This window comes from Corythoichthys intestinalis, chromosome 1 (genome assembly GCF_030265065.1).
Source record: "Corythoichthys intestinalis isolate RoL2023-P3 chromosome 1, ASM3026506v1, whole genome shotgun sequence".
NCBI classification, from domain to species: Eukaryota; Metazoa; Chordata; class Actinopteri; order Syngnathiformes; family Syngnathidae; genus Corythoichthys; species Corythoichthys intestinalis.
Window position 1 is genome coordinate 37,009,870 of NC_080395.1, and position 16,650 is coordinate 37,026,519.

The 16,650-nt window shown below is 38.8% G+C and overlaps 1 protein-coding gene across 1 annotated transcript in view; it reads left to right on the forward strand.

Annotated features, from left to right (window-relative positions):
* galnt2 (UDP-N-acetyl-alpha-D-galactosamine:polypeptide N-acetylgalactosaminyltransferase 2) overlaps positions 1–16,650 on the forward strand; it is a 146,225-nt gene that overhangs the window by 48,101 nt on the left and 81,474 nt on the right. The window contains exon 2 of the mRNA XM_057852322.1: positions 16,456–16,543. Within this exon, the coding sequence (XP_057708305.1) occupies positions 16,456–16,543 (88 nt within the window). The remainder of the gene's footprint in view (positions 1–16,455; positions 16,544–16,650) is intronic.

The following is a 16,650-nucleotide window of genomic DNA, read 5'->3' on the forward strand; positions in this document are numbered from 1 at the left end:
AAGGTCCTGGAGTGGCCTAGCCAGTCTCCAGATCTCAACCACATAGAAAACATGTGGAGTTCAAAATCCGTGTTGCCCAACGACAGCCCCAAAACATCACTGCTCTAGAGGAGATCTGCATGGAGGAATGGGCCAAAATACCAGCAACCGTGTGTGAAAAGCTTGTGAAGAGTTACAGAAAACGTCTGACCTCCGTTATTGCCAACAAAGGGTACATAACAAAGTATTAAGATGAACTTTTGGTATTGACCTAATACTTATTTTCCACCATGATTTGCAAATGAGTTCTTAAAAATCCATCAATGTGATTTTCTGTGTTTTTCTCCATATTCTGTCTCTCATGGTTGAGGTTTACCCATGTTGACAATTACAGGCCTCTCTAATATTTTCAAGTGGGAGAAATTGCACAATTAGTGGTTGACTAAATACTTATTTGCCCCACTGTATGTGTCAGTAGATATTTCATACTCTTAATGGGAAGCTAACTTGCTTTAGTTTGTGTTGTGATTTCTTTTCAGCATAATCTTGTCTTAGGCCAACAATTACATGTTTGCCTGTATAGGAATATTCTCCGTGCGCGCATTGGTGTGTGTGTATCAGCAGGAGGGACTCTGGATGTGCAACAGCTAGCTCAATGGTACAATTGTGTTTGTGTGTGTACTGGCCTGTTTCCCGAAAACCCATCTGCATCCCACAAACACACACGCGCCCACACCCACACACACACCTTGGTGTGACTTGTTGCAGTTTGTATAGTGATGTGTGAGCAAAACTGCGGTATGATTTGACACTGTGGACATTCCCCTCTGTATTTATTATTTTCCTTTTCCTGATCTTACTTGAGGCAACACAAATCACGAGAGCTCTCAGAAGAACAGTGTGTGTGTTACAAACAAAGAGGCAGGAAAATGTGTCTAGCACATTTGAAAGTCTTGTGACATTTGCGTCGAAACATTTGCACTTTCCGACGTTATTGTCTTCGATCTACAGAAAAGCACTATACATTTTGAGTGATATTCAACTCTAGGTTTTATCTTAGGTTTTTGGAAAGTCTTTGCATAGCTTCTTTTTAACCCAGTTCACTTTAAACTTTGAAGATTTATTGTTCCAAGACGGTAAACATGGTGTGACCCAAGATGTTTGAAGTCAAATGTCAGATCAGATCAGTCTCATTCTGCCGTCTGTGTATATTTGTCTGACCACATGTAGTGACAGCTGTCAAATTGCACATATGTAGTTAGCTTGTACAATGTAATGACTATTGTTTGAAGATGATCTGTTCTGAGACGCTGGCCCAACTATGCAGTTGTTCAGATTTGGGGGGGAAAATGAGCTTCTCTGTTCCATGTCAAACTGTCACCACCAGAAGAAAATTCTTTAAAATTGTAACATTCAGAGTGTCTTAAAGCAAAACAAGGACACTTTTCAACGTTTATAAAATATTTTCATAACATTTGTGACAATATGTCGACTGACTGCTAGTTGAATGACCTCTTCGATATCTTTAAGGGGTCTGAATTAGGAGTGGGAACCTCTTGTTACCTCACGATACGATACGGTTTGCGATACAAAGCTCACGATAACGATGATCTGACGATATGGCGATACAACGATTATCAATACATTGGTCAGGAAATCATTGTAGGATATTCTACAAACAGTTAATAACCAGAAAAACAAGCTTCTGCTGTGAATTGGAATGAGTTTATCACTACTAGACGTCCAATCCATTTGAACTGGGAGGGTGGCAGCGAATGAACATTCCACTTTATAAGTTAAGGTGACGAATTTTATTGTGGTAACATCCCCAAAGAAATCGCCAGCTTCGTCAAGTTTCTAATCATTTATTCCATCAACTTGTGAAACAAAACGGGCCAACTGTCCGTCTCAGTTGACTCCAGCAACAAAGATTACAAGAGAAAGTAAAATGTCTACCGCACTATCTCACTTTTACGTCAGCCACACGGTGCGTTCAGGTACAGTACGCAAAAAACGCCAGCCACGTTAGAATCAGATTCGTTACATGATTACAGGAATTAATATTATATTATTCTCATATTAATTTATGATTTATTTGTTTTGCTATGTGTAATTTCCATTTGCAATAGTACAAGCAGTGTTTATTAAGGATTTACAGTAGGTTTTTCGGGCTGTGGAATGAATTAATGGAATTATAATGTATTTTTATGGGAAAATCCTGCTTGACATATGACCATTTCGACTTAACAACAAGGTCCTGGAACGAATTAACCTCGTATGTAGAGGTACCACTGTATTACTGTTCCACTATCTTGTTGAATATTGGTGTTGTTAGTTGTAGTTTTTTTTATTTGAAAATGTTTCTGTTAGGGATGTCCGCGGCTAGTCGTTTAATCGTTTAACCGACTACTCATAATTAAACGTTTTGTATTTTACGAGTCGGTTAAACGGAGCATCTGTGCCCCTTTCAGACATACGCTGAACTCCGGTAGACCTCATGTCCAAAAGGAATTAACTGGGCCGACTGATACGGAGATGACACGGACATTAATTGGGTCGCGTCCTAGTATAATGTCCAGGACTTCACCGGGACGCGGCATGCATGAAAGCAGCCAGTAAATTCTCCAGGCATAGCGCGAAGGCTGTGGACGTAAAGATCATGGCGGGCCGATCGTCATTTCCTCTTCCTCGTAAGACGCAAAGCATTAAACAAACACTGCAATTATCAACATGGCAAACTGAAAACATAGAAAAATTAAACTATAAACTTAACGAAATGAATTTGCTACTGAGTCTTAGAACCGAGGAAGACACAGACCATCATCCATCTTTGGAAATGTGTGGGTTATTTTGTTGCTGATGCCGACCAAAAGTGATGTAATGTCCGGGTTATAAAATCCCGTCCCTTGACCTCCACGTGCAGAGAGTAAACACACACGCACGTAAGAGGGGGCAGCGGAAGTTTTTGCAAACGTATCAGGAATGTATTTCTCTTTGAATTGTTTACCTTTAGTCATTTTTTGTTACGGTAATAGAATTTAATAAACAACTTATTCAGAATGTTTGGGCTAAAATAGCTCTTAAATACACAAAATCTTTGCATTTTAAACTTTTTATTTAATATGTGTTTTAAATAGCAAGTTTTCTTGCTTATCGACTAGTCGACCAAGTTGCAAATAAAATCTGAGATTAGACGGCAAGAAAATTAGTTGGAATTCCCATCCCTAGTTTCTGCCTTTGTCAGCTTTGTTATGATTGGCCTGTAAAGTTATCCCTCATTTTTCGTGGTTAATGGGAACCAGAACCCGCCGCGTGAAAAAACGTAAAGTTGCGCCCCCCCCCCCCCCCCATTTTTTTTTTTTTTTTGTGTGTTCAGTGTAATTATTCAGATTTAGCATTGGAAATAGATACATATAGGACATGTTTTTTCCACTTTTTTCCCCAAAGTATAAAAAAAAAAAAACTTTTATGTAATTATATTTAAATATTAAATGCTTCAACGAGTGAGTCCACTCAAATCTGCTCAAGCTGCTCACTTACACACAATGAGTTGCCACAGTAACAGTTTAACAAGTTAAACGATGATTGACGCATACGGCGCTTTGAAGCATCGGGTTCAAGGCATCTGATCAAACATTAAACGTCTAACAATCATCGTTAACTCTAATAAGCAATTTCAGTGTACTGCCTGAGCAACAACGAGCAGGGAGACGGAAGAATTGAGGGAGAGTTACAGCACAATCGGCTTGGGACAGCTCATTTGTATTTTTTTTTTTTTTTTTTTTAATTAAAAAAAAAAATCCACGATGGACTGAGGGCCCGAAGTTTGAAGCGCGAAGTAGCGAGGGATCACTGCATTCCTTATAATTATTGTGTGTAAATGAAAATTAGTTTAATGACTTACGCTGTTTTAGTAACGTGCTAGGTACTTATTGGTTTATGGGAGATGACATGCATTACGTACTAGCATGTTAAAAATAGGCTAGTATGCTAGGTGATACTATTGATGTCAAGTTATTTTGTTTTGTCACCATTATAGTTACTTTGTCACCAAAATATTGCATCTTAATGCATCACATTTCTTTTCTGTTCCATTTGAATCACTGTAAATCCAGAAGTTAGTTATTCAATAAGTAACAAACAATCATGTACACTCCCTGTAATTGGGTCACATAACTTCAAGGAGTTCTAGTCAGGCAAAATAAAACTGTGAAATTGTGAATAAACTCACAATGAAGGCAAACTGAAGCCTGTCTCGTATTTATGACTGTCAAAGGGTGGGATTGTACTAAAAAATGAGTTTCCCGGCCCTATTAATACTGACTGTGCTCATGCTTGTTGTTCCTGCAATAGCACAGACCTGGTGTTTTTACAAAAAAAAAAAAAAAAAAAAAAAAGAGTAGCAGTCGAGATCAATTGGGTTTTGTGCTGGATTTTTGAGGTGCATTTTTTTTTAAGTCAATGTGGTAAGTAAACACACATGGACATTTGTGACTCAAGAGTATAAATGAAGTGTATGTGCTTGTAAAGTGGAAAAAAGCCCTAAGTTCCCACTCTTGTCTGTCCTCCAGTCATGGCAGCCCAACACTTCAGTTTGATTCTTTGTTTGCTTTCGCTGTCATAAACACTGTTATATTCAAGTTATTGATTATTGAATTGTTGTTTGTCTGCATATAATTTACAATTTGCTGGTTGTAACTAGACATGTGCCGGTTACCGGTTTCACGGTTTACCGTGGTGTGAAAACGTCGCGGTTTCAAAACCACTAAAATTTTCCGTCATACCTTAGTACGGTATTCGCTATTTTTCATGTGCCAAAATGCAGCCGAAGTGGCTTGGTGCGGCACCGCTCACCCCTTCCCGTTTGTTGCCGTGAGTGTCACTAAACAGCCAGCAAACCCAAAAACCAACCCTCGAAACACAAGGCGTACTTTTCTTCAATTTATTGAGCTCTCAAATCGTGGTGAAATATACAAATGAATACATTTAAAACGTTATACAATTGTATTTTTCCACATGTGAGTAGGTTCAACAGGATAGCAGTAGCACCATGAAAAAGGTCGCCAAAAACAAAACATACATTTTCCTTTCAAATTCAATATACAAACTAACTAAAACTTACAAAGACGAATGTTAGCCTAGGCTAAGCTGGGAGAGCAGCTTGGTCGACGTTTTATGTCTCACAGCCGCTGAGTGAGAAACAAGCTTGAATGAAGGGGGGAGAAAAAAAAAAAGGATCGCGTCAAAGATCGCTAAATGAGAAAGGAGGTCTCACTCCTCACTTTTTGTTTTAGATGAAACCTTGAAACCTCAACAATATTTACATTTTAACTAACTTATAAAACCAACTTATACATTTTTAACTAACTTATTAACTTATGAATTCTTTGTTCTTTTTAACACAAAGGCATGACATCATGTAGAAGAGAGTTGACACAGTGGCTGAAAATGGCGAAACTTCAGCTTCTCCCCCTCAAAAAAAGTCATACAGTATATATTTTTAATTTTATTTAGAAGTGTTCTTACTTTTTTATAGCAATTATTTTGTTCTTGCTCTATTATTGAGCAACTTGAGCTCTGGCTGTGGGTATAGTCTAGGTTCTATTTATTTTAATTTTATATAAAATATTTGTTATTTTTTGTTTATTTATTTTCACATTAATTTATTTTCACATTATATTCATGTTCCAATTTGCAAATATGTTCTGAAAAAAAAAACCTGTTCAATGGAAAAAAGTTTTTTTTTCTCAAAATTTTGGAGCTATAATTGCAATACCGTGAAACCGCGGTATTTTTGCTCACGGTTATCGTACCGTCAAAATCTCATACCGGCACATGCCTAGTTGTAACTGGAGATGACTTTTTTAGTTGTCACATAATGCGATGGGCAGTAATCAGTAAAGAGTGTACGTTGTCTCTTGACCAAAGCCAGCTGGTATGGGCATCAGCTAAGTGAGGAATAGCGCCATAAAAGATGGATGAAATGGATGGAAAATTAAATAAAAAGTGAATTATGTGTAACGACAGGGACTACAACAGTTGGGGTGGGGGGTGACTTTTAAAAGATGCTGTGATGCAGAACCATGCGCAGGCTGATTCTAATATCAATATTTACTGAGGGAAGAAGAATATTAATCATACTTTGTTAGAGGACATGAGAGAGACAACGTGGATAGATAACATTGCCAAGATGTAGTTTTGCTTAATGTTTTACTTCTTTTTTGATTGATTTGCCTCTACAGTTCTACTTCCAAGTCTCCAATTGTTGCAGAACACTAAATGATGGACTTGCTGTATTTCTGCCAAATACCTGTTGCCATATCCGTCTTGATTACTCAAATTTCTATTTTTAGTAGGGCTGTCAAACGATTAAAATTTTTAATAGAGTTAATTACAGCTTAAAAATTAATTAATTAATCGTAATTAATCGCAATTCAAACCATCTATAAAATATGCCATATTTTTCTGTAACTTATTGTTGGAATGAAAAGATAAGACACAAGACGGATATATACATTCAACATACGGTACATAAGTACTGTATTTGTTTATTATAACAATAAATCAACAAGATGGCATTAACATTATTGATATTTTCTTAAAGCGATCCATGGATAGAAAAACTTGTAGTCCTTAAAAGATAAATGTTAGTACAAGTTATAGAAATTTTATATTTAAACCCCTCTTAATGTTTTCGTTTTATTAAAATTTGCAAAATTTTCAATCAAAAAATAAACTAGTAGCTCGCCATTATTGATGTAATTACACCATGCTCACTCCCCAAACCCATAAAATCATTTGGACCCAAGCGCCAGCAGAGGGCGCCAAACAACAAAAAACAAGTAACAAGCGGACATTACACTGCTGTCATTTTAATCTGAGCGGGGTGTGCGTTAATGGCGTACCGCAAGCAACACGTCACTTCCGCTCATTAATATTCATGACATTAGCTACTGTTGCTAAGTAGGGACAAGCCACCGTTTGTCCCTAATAGGAAATGAATGGAAATCGTGTACGAAGGAGATGTTTACAGAGCTAAACCTACCAATTCTCTCCAAAAATGATGTGCCTGGTGCCAAATTCACTGGCAAAGATGTGGAAGAACATTAAAATGTTCAGTTAGAGAGACGGCTTGAGTGTCGAAGGCTGAAAAAGACGAAAAAAACGAGCCGACCCAAGCATAGCCTTAGCTTTTTTTATCGACGCGACTGATAATGACATTCTCCTTTTTTCAACAAGCTATCCTTTACCATCAGCCCTGTCTTCCTGTCTGTCCTACGTCTCTGACCGTTCTTGGGGGTAATCTAGTTAGCTTTGTGTAGCGATCGCAAATGCTACTCAGTGACAGCGAACGGACACTTTTAATTTTTTCATTGATAACAAATCTTAATTCTATAATTCATTTACACTTCCCCCTTACTAAAGTTGTAAACGGTAACAGTGGCAGTCAGATACCATTGTAATTCTTTTCAGGTCATTCATTGTCAGACAGAAGCAGTACGGCACAACGTTACGCAAAAAAAATAAGTTAAAAATATAAAAATGGCTTACCTCTTTGTCCTCTGAAAGACCATGCCAACCCAACAAAATATTTACTGCATATGAAATGTGAATGGATTCACCGAGCTGGTGTTAAAGTCCGCGCAAGTTGATTCGGTCTTCACATTTTTTCCTCCCGAGTTTTTGGTTTCCGGAAACGTATGAAGAAAATATCCTTCATGTGTCGTAATGTCTAGAATTGTTTCTACAAGTCCAAAAAAAAGCAATGCATGATTGGCATGTTTGTTTTTGAAAGATTACCGGCGAAAAGTAGCACAAATTACATTGTTTCTATACGAAGGCGGGTCTATAATGTCCCATTTCGCTTTACTTCCGCTTTACGATGCGACGTCATGGTCTAAAAATAGCATGCGTGCGGTACGCCATTGCATCAAATATCTGAACGTGATTAATTAAAAAATTAATTACGGCCCGTTAACGCGATAATTTTGACAGCCCTAGTTTTTAGTATTACGAATAGTCAATATTGGAGAAATATGACCCTTGTTCTTGCTCTTGTCAGTGCAGTAAGTGCACATAGAAGTTCACTTAGTTGGAGGTCATCGTTGTCTAAAAGACCACGAATGGAAAATTCATGAATGCACGCTGACAACATCCAACTGTTTGTGTGTGTATGTATGTGAGCTCTTGGCTCCTCTTAGTTAATCTATCATCAGATGTGATCAGATTATAGTGGATTACACATTGACCATTAGAGGATGAGCACACAAACACACACGCACACTTGCTCATTTACATAATGTGCGCATGTAACTTCACCGAACGCTCGAATGTTTCTCGGGGCCCACAGAAACACGTGTGCAAATATGAGTTGACACTGGCTAATTCTCCCTCCCTCATTCATTCGCACTCATGTCGTGATGTGTTGGGGGATTTAAAGTTGATCCTATTAACCAAGCAGCAGGTGTGAGAAGAGCCGGCAAACACCTTTTTCTTGGCATGAAATGGACTAGGACTATTAATTATACCGGGTTAAATAGTGCTTTCATACATGACTTGTACTATTATAACTAGTACTATCTACTTACAGCTGTAAATTGTGTTAATTTACTAAATCATACAATTTTATTTTTTTTAATCAACTCTTCCAGGACACCTCACTCAACATGAGTCATCGATGCATTTATTTATAGTATATGTAAAATGCATAAAAGAAACACGGCAGCTTTATTTAGACTTTCATCCATGTCATTGTAGTTACTTCAAGCTCTAAATTAAATATTGAAAATGTTTGTTACAGTGTGTGCACTTTGTTAGTTAAGCTGTTTTGACACACTGCAGGTTCTTGTCTCATTGGGATGATGATGTTTGGAGTTGTCATGTTTCATTTACAGTCCGCCTGTGTTGCAGCAGGGTCGAAATTCCTTCCGTTTTCATCAAGACTAGGACATTCAGCACAGTCTTGATGCCGACCAAAAAGCATCACTGCCATTAGGGGTGTGCCATCTTAGGCACCCCACGATTCGATTCAATAACGTTTCAGGTTGCTACGATTTGATTGACGATGATCACGGTTGTCACGATTATCATGATTATTGATGCATCGTACATTACTAATGAATAAAGTAGCCAAACAAATTTATGTCCATTATTTACCATAATTTCTGGACTGTAAGGCGCACCTGACTATAAGCCGCCAGCCACCAAATTTGACATGAAAACAGCATTTGTTCATAGATAAGCTGCACTGGACTATAAGCCGCAGTTGTCCTTATTATGGGATATTTACACCGAAAGATATTAACTGGTAACACTTCATTTGACAAATGCATTATAAGACTGTCATGAAACCAAATGAACCACCATGAAGCTTTGAACCAATTGGCTGCAGAGCCTTATTGTTTAAAAAATCTTCATTTGGCCGTCACTGCTCCCTTGGGGGAGACAATCAACCTCTGCTGCCACCTGCTGTCAACACTGTTGTCATCCAACATTCCTCCTAGCATGCATTGCGGCACTACGGATGTAACTAACAATCAAAATTCATGTTCTGTGCTAATTATTTCTTCAGTTACTGTTCCAGTTGTTTCATTAATTGCTAGCTATTGTATTTGGTAACATTTTCTTGGATAGTGGTGCCATAATACAGTCATAATTATTACATGACACTGTCATAAGCATTAATGAATGTTTATAATGGATGTTGGTTAGTGTCATCTAGCAAATTAACTCACTTTTGAATGGACGTAAAAGATGTGAGCTGACATAAATGGAGTTAGTGACATAATATGCCACATGACACATATTGACATCTGTCATAAGCATTCAGTAATGCCCATGATAGTGTCATGTCATAATTATGACGTTCTTATGACAGTCTTATGATGCCGCTGTCAAATAAAGTTTTACCTATTAACCCAAATAAATCATCAAATAAGCCGCACTGGACTATAAGCCGCAGGATTCAAAATGAGGGAAAAAAGTAGCGGCTTATAGTCCGAAAATTAGGATATTTAAAATATTCTAATAATTCAACAGGAACGATGGAAACATGCCCATACAACAAAAATCTGCCCTGAAGCTGCTTTTTTTAATTTCCACAAGAAAGTGCAAAAACATTCATAATACATCTTATTTCTAGAGCACTTTTCAAACCACACAAAGACACTTCACAAGAGACATGGAATCGCAGTACGATAAAAAGGTATTTAAAGGAAAAAAGTGGGTAGGGAGTTCCAGAGCTGGACTAAAAGCTCTGGAACCAAAGGTGGAGAGGCGGACACGGGGGGACGGAGAGGGGGAGAATGGTGGTAGAGCGAAGTAGACTGGTTGGATTGTTTAAACGGAGTAGATTGAAAACGTAGGGAGGGGCCAGGCCATAGAGTGTTTTGAAGGTGATGATGAGGATCTTGTAATTGATTCTTTGTTTGACGAAAAGCCAGTGAAGTTGACGGAGGATCGGGGTGATGTGTGTTGCGGGGGTTCGAGTGATGAGGTGTGCTGCTGAGTTCTGGAGGAGCTGCAGTTTCTGGAGGGACTTGTTAGGGAGACCGAAGAGCAGTGAGTTGCAATAATCGAGCCGGGAGGTTATTAGATTACAGACCAGGGTGGAAGCGGTATGGCGGGTGAGAGAAGGGAGGAGACGAGAAATGTTGCGAAGGTGGAAATAGACTGATCTGGTGATGCTGTTGATATGTGATCGGAAGGAGAGCCTGCTGTCGAGGATGACACCCAGACTCTTAACCTGAGAAGAAGGAGAGATTGGTACATTGTTGATGGTAATAGAGAACTTATGGACATGAGAGAGCATTGCGGTGGTTCCGACTAGGAGGACTTCTGTTTTGGGGCTGTTGAGTAGGAGGAAGTTAAAGGAGAACCAGGAGTTAATGTCATCTAAGCAGAGGGTGAGGGAGGATGGTGGGAGGGAGGCGGTTGGTTTTGAGCAGATGTAGAGCTGGGTGTCAGCCACGCAACTGTGGAAGTGAACGTTGTGTTTGCGGAAGATGGAACCGAGTGGGAGAATGTAAATGGGAAACAGGAGCGGCCCCAGGACAGAAACCTGGGGCACGCCAGCAGATACAGGGAGGGAATTGGATTTATGGGGGCAGAATTTGACGAATTGTGTGCGGTTGGACAGGTAAGAAGTGAACCAGGAAAGGGGTGTGTGGGTGATACCAATGGAGGAGAGTTGGTCGAGAAGGATTGTGTGGGAAATTGTGTCAAAGGCGGCAGTGAGATCGAGGAGGACGAGAATTGATAATAAACCGGAGTCGGATGCTATGAGAAGGTCATTTGTAATTCTGAGTAAGGCTGTTTCGGTGCTATGGAGGGGGCGGAAACCGGATTGAAAGTGCTCGTAAATGTCATTGGTAATTAGGTTACATTGGTAACATTAACCATTTTAAAGGGAGTACTTATCTCTCTCAACCATTGGTAACATTAACCATTTTAAAGGGAGTACTTATCTCTCTCAACAATACAATAAAATTTACACAGGTGGAATGAATTCCACATTTTCTGGAAACAGTTTCTTTAGAAATAAGACTTCTTTTAACCAATATATTTTGTTTTCACAGATTTCTGTACTATTTCGCATGTTTGTAGTGTTACCGCGGTACTTAATCATGGTTTTACGCGTTCTGCATATGAAATGCACGTTACCGAATTAGCTAATTAGTTTAGCGCTCGGCGCTAACTATTACCATCTCAAACAACAGCAATAAAGGCTAAACCGTACACGAGGGTTCGTGTACTCACCTCTGACAGGCGCACACAGGTCTTAGCAACACACTCAGGACATTTTTCAATTGACATGACTTGAAACTACTGCTGTACATCTGAAAGACAAGGAGCAACGAACTATCTTTCTTCCCCTCTTGCTCTGAAAAATAACTTGCGCACAGAAGTGCGACCGCCGGCTTCCTGCCTGTCTCATACACAAATTTATTTTCCAGTCTTTTGAAAAGGAGTAAATCTCTCGCTCAGTAACCGGCAGCATCCATCATAATGTTGTGCGTGCGTCCGTTAAAGGTGTCCGGCCGGCAGACGTGTCTTGAATTTCGTTACGCTACGAGCGGAACGAATCGCCACGTGTTGAATCGCGATGCATCTAATAATCGATTTTATGGAACTCCCTTAACTGCCCTCTCTCCCAGTCATAATGAATTGGAAGTCTGTCGTCGTCAATGGCAGCCAATGAGTTAATACTTAAAAATAAAAATAATTCCATTAATTTTGAAAACAATTTGTTTTTACTAGGGCTGTCAAACGATTAAAATTTTTAATCGAGTTAATCACAGCTTAACAATTAATCGTAATTAATCGCAATTCAAACCATCTATAAAATATGCCATATTTTTCTGTAAATTATTGTTGGAATGAAAAGATAAGACACAAGACTGATATATACATTCAACATACTGTACATAAGTACTGTATTTGTTTATTATAACAATAAATCAAAAAGATGGCATTCACATTAACATTCTGTTAAAGCGATCCACGGATAGAAAGACTTGTAATTCTTAAAAGATAAATGTTATTACAAGTTATAGAAATTTTATATTAAAACCCCTCTTAATGTTTTCGTTTTAATAAAATCTGTAAAATTTTCAATCAAAAAAATAAACCAGTAGCTCCCCATTGTTGATGTCAATAATTACACAATGCTCATGGTGCTGAAACCCATAAAATCAGTCGCACCCAAGCGCCAAAAAACACAAGTAACAAGTGGACATGACACTGTGCTGTCATTTTAATCTGTTTGAGCGGGGCATGTGCGTTAATTGCGTGAAATAAAATATTTTAACGTAATTTTGACAGCCCTAGTTTTTACCCAATTCCGATGCTTTAAAAAATGACTTCATGCGGCCCGATTTCTCTTAAGGTGATTGATTCGGGGACATCCCTATAAAAAAACCACTCTGTCTTTGACCAGATGTATGGTGACGTCGCAGAAGACTGCATCCATTTTTAATGAAAATGTTGTTTGGATTCTGAATTGTTTAAGGGCAGGCATTCAAATTTAGAAGCAACATAGTATTTTTAATGTGTTATATGCAGTCACTGATCCTGCAGAATGACACTTGCCTGATTTCATTGCAGTGTGAATGGTTGCCAGCCTTTGAATATGCCGTGAGATTGACTGGCGAGCAGTCAACTGTCTAGTCCGCCTTTCGGCCGAAGACAACTGACATTTGCTTCTGTGCCCCTTGGGTAAACAAGATAAGAGATGATAGAAAGAGATAGCAATGGTAATGATGCGTGATGTGTTGTGTATTTCATCCATGAACGAGGCAAAATTAGATGTGAATCCGTGTTGTTAGGAACACAGTGGGTCTTTGTCTATTAATTAGTTCTGATTATATAATTGCCAAGTTTTCCTGGCAGATTCTTGCATTAAAAATGGGCTGCGTTTCTATTTATTACTTATGTGGTTTAAGGTTCTAATGATGTGCAAGCATGTGTTGGGGGATTTTCCAACTTGGCTGAAATCACTCTAAAATGTCCAGTGGTATGAAATTTCTGTTTCAGTGTGACATCAAGTTTGTTCCACTAACGTCAGCCACTTTGCTGTGTTGCAAAGACCCCATGCATTAGCTATTAAAATGCTACTGGAAGCCACACTTACTTGGCTTCATATTAGATGCTGCAACTAAGCCCATATGCTGATGGGGTGTTTTTTTTCCCCCTGTGAGAGCGAGTTTCATGAGCAGTTTTAGATACTGCTGTTTTGTTTTCGTGTAAAAGGGACAAGGAAAATACATGGTATAAGCTAGTAGACAGTTTTTTTTTGGTAGGACTTTGCAGAAAGAACATGGGTTGTAATAATAGATTGATTTAAGTTTATGTAGGGGGGAAAGCCACTTGGCAGACGAGAGCTGATGTCTCTCATCTTAAGAGGCCGTGAAATAATTTACAGTTGTGTCACACAGCCACAACGAAAGATGTCAGCCCATGTAAAACTGTGTGTACTCGACATGTGACACTTGGTGGCAGGGGATGGATCAAGTGACAGAATTATTGTACAGCATTCATTTTCATCGAGAAAAGAAAACGGTTCCCAGGTAGCAGACCGACATTGAATAAACGTTGATTTTCCATCAAAATCATCATTAAACGTCGAAATTTTTATACGTCAAGTGACGTTGCAACAACGTTGTTCTATGGTATATCAGCCGATGGTTGAGTTAACATTGTTTTATAGTTGATGAACTAATGTTGACAAATAGTTGATTTATGATTGACCGGGAAATATGATTGAAAAGTCATTGAATTATGGAGGAGCGGGCGTTTTGGTCGAAAACATAACATCAATTCAGCGTTGTTGCGATATTATTGATAATCGAAATGACGTTTAGGTTTTGTAAGGATTTCAACGTTGAAACAATATTAATTGAGCGTGCAAAAGTGACGTTTATTCAACGATATAAGATCGACAGCGGAATGTTGGTCCAACATCTTTTTAACGTTGAACTCGATTCGCAAATCATTGTATTGTGTATTGTAATGTCATCAGTGCGGGTAAACTGGTTGTAAAACCGCAACAATCCTGGTCTTTGTTAGCTCTTCTGTGGGGTTTTGCATTGTTTTTAAGCATTAATCCAAAAGGACATAAACAATGCAAAGCTATGCTGTTGCTATATATACACATTTCTTTCTTTTAGGTTTTGTTTGACAGTAAAATTACACTGGGGTTGACAATAAAAAGCTTTAAGGTTCTTTAAAATATTTTTTTACTATCTGCCAAACTGCTTCTAGTTTTGAAATGAGTTTACTGTTTAATTCTGAAGTATGTGGGATTGAACCAGAAATCGTAAATTATATGACGAACATGACGTGCTTTAATTTGAAATGTTCATCGGAAGTACGTTCGCTAAACCGCTAACCGTAAGCTTTATGCTTCGCAAAAAAGTACTTTTCGTCATTGCATGTGGTGTCAATAATAGACCCCCCCCCCACCCCCATTTTTTCGTTTGCAAATGCTGTTAACCAGCGACTTCTGATGTTTGAAGTGTCAACTTTTAACCGCACGTCTGCGTTTTGGAGAAGACTGCCAATGTTTTATAGCAGGCTAAAGTAGGTTGTCCCCTTGCCCCCCCCCCATTAGCCTCAATGTAGCAATGCTAACATTTATAGTGTGTAATATAGATATTTCCTTATTTTGTATGTTTGAACTTTAATTCTATAGTGTGTTCTATCTATGCACGCACGCAGCGATAAAACGCATCCGTGAAAATTACTGCCCTCATTTTTGTTTACTGTGCTATAAATGGACTCATTGCATATCGCGACAGGCTTAGCAACTTCAATAAAACATATTTTTAGATGGACTTACAATCTGCCAGCTTGTTGTCTCTTATCTTGTCGTCTTCCAAAATTAAAATCGTAAACTGCCAGTCTCTGTGCGGCATCAACAGTCGGACACACCTCCTCCGTAACGGTCTTCTGCGTCGCCTGTGCCTCAACATTTGTATGATGAATATTTGTTATTCAGTGTTGATGAGCTGAAGATCCGCATTCAAGTGCTGTATCTCCGTTGGCATTGTTGTGTAACTGAGATAAAACTAGAGGAAGTCGACAAGAGTCCCCCAAAACCATACAAACACAATGCCACACCCCTCTAGTGGCGGTGAATTGCAGAGCAACACGTTTCCTTTCAGCAGAACTATCAATTTCTCATTGACACCAACTTAGGCTTTATTTAGATGGACTTACGATCTGCCAGCTTGTTGTCTCCTGTCTTCTTTCAAAATTACAACTGCGTGACGGCGCTTTAGCTGTTCATTCACAGGCCACGCCTGGTATGCAAGCTTGGCATTGAAGATACAGGACACAACAGTGTACCCTCCCTACGCATTTACGTCATCGATGACGTCGACTACATTGACTAATCGGGACAGCTCTGGTTCCCACAGAATTTTATGCAAAAGATGTTGTCAAAAACGTCTTTAAATTCAATAAACAAGGGGATCTTTTCCTTCCTGCAAACTGTCATAAAATGGTGGATGGATGAATAAACGGAATTAATAAACGTATGCACACTGCTTCTGATGGATTAGTTTTCTTGTAAATGGCTCACAATCCCCATCTTGAAGGCAACTGACGATTCAAAATAAGAAGACATAAAGGCAAAAGATCTTTTATCAGCAGATCTTTGGTATAGAGCTTGGGGGATTGGATAAGATGTCAAGAAGCAAAAGAATATGATTTTTTTTTTCACAGAAAAGCTGGAAAATCAACAGGTTATTGAAAATCTGCCAAAACAATTGTTGCGTGCAGTTCCCTTAAGTGTAGACTTCCAATAGCATTGCCCCATATTGCATTGATCCAATGGCTTTTAATGTTTAATTACATTAAGTACTTGGGTGGCTCTTGTGGACAATAGAAACATGTTTGCTTGACTTCTCCATCTGTAGAGCAACATTTTTGATTGAAGGGATGAAAGTTTTGCTCAGTGTGTTTGTTTTCTTTCAGGATGACTGGGACTCTAGTGACTCGTCAGGCCGAAACAAAGCTCGTAACTCTGATGACAAGACTCACAGTCTGGAGGTTCTGCCGCCTGGTGAGAATGTCACTCATTGTGCATCACAGCTGTGCCAATCTATTGTTACTGGAATTGTACAAACAGAAGGTTACAGCTACAAGTGTACAGTCATCCTTGTAAGCAGA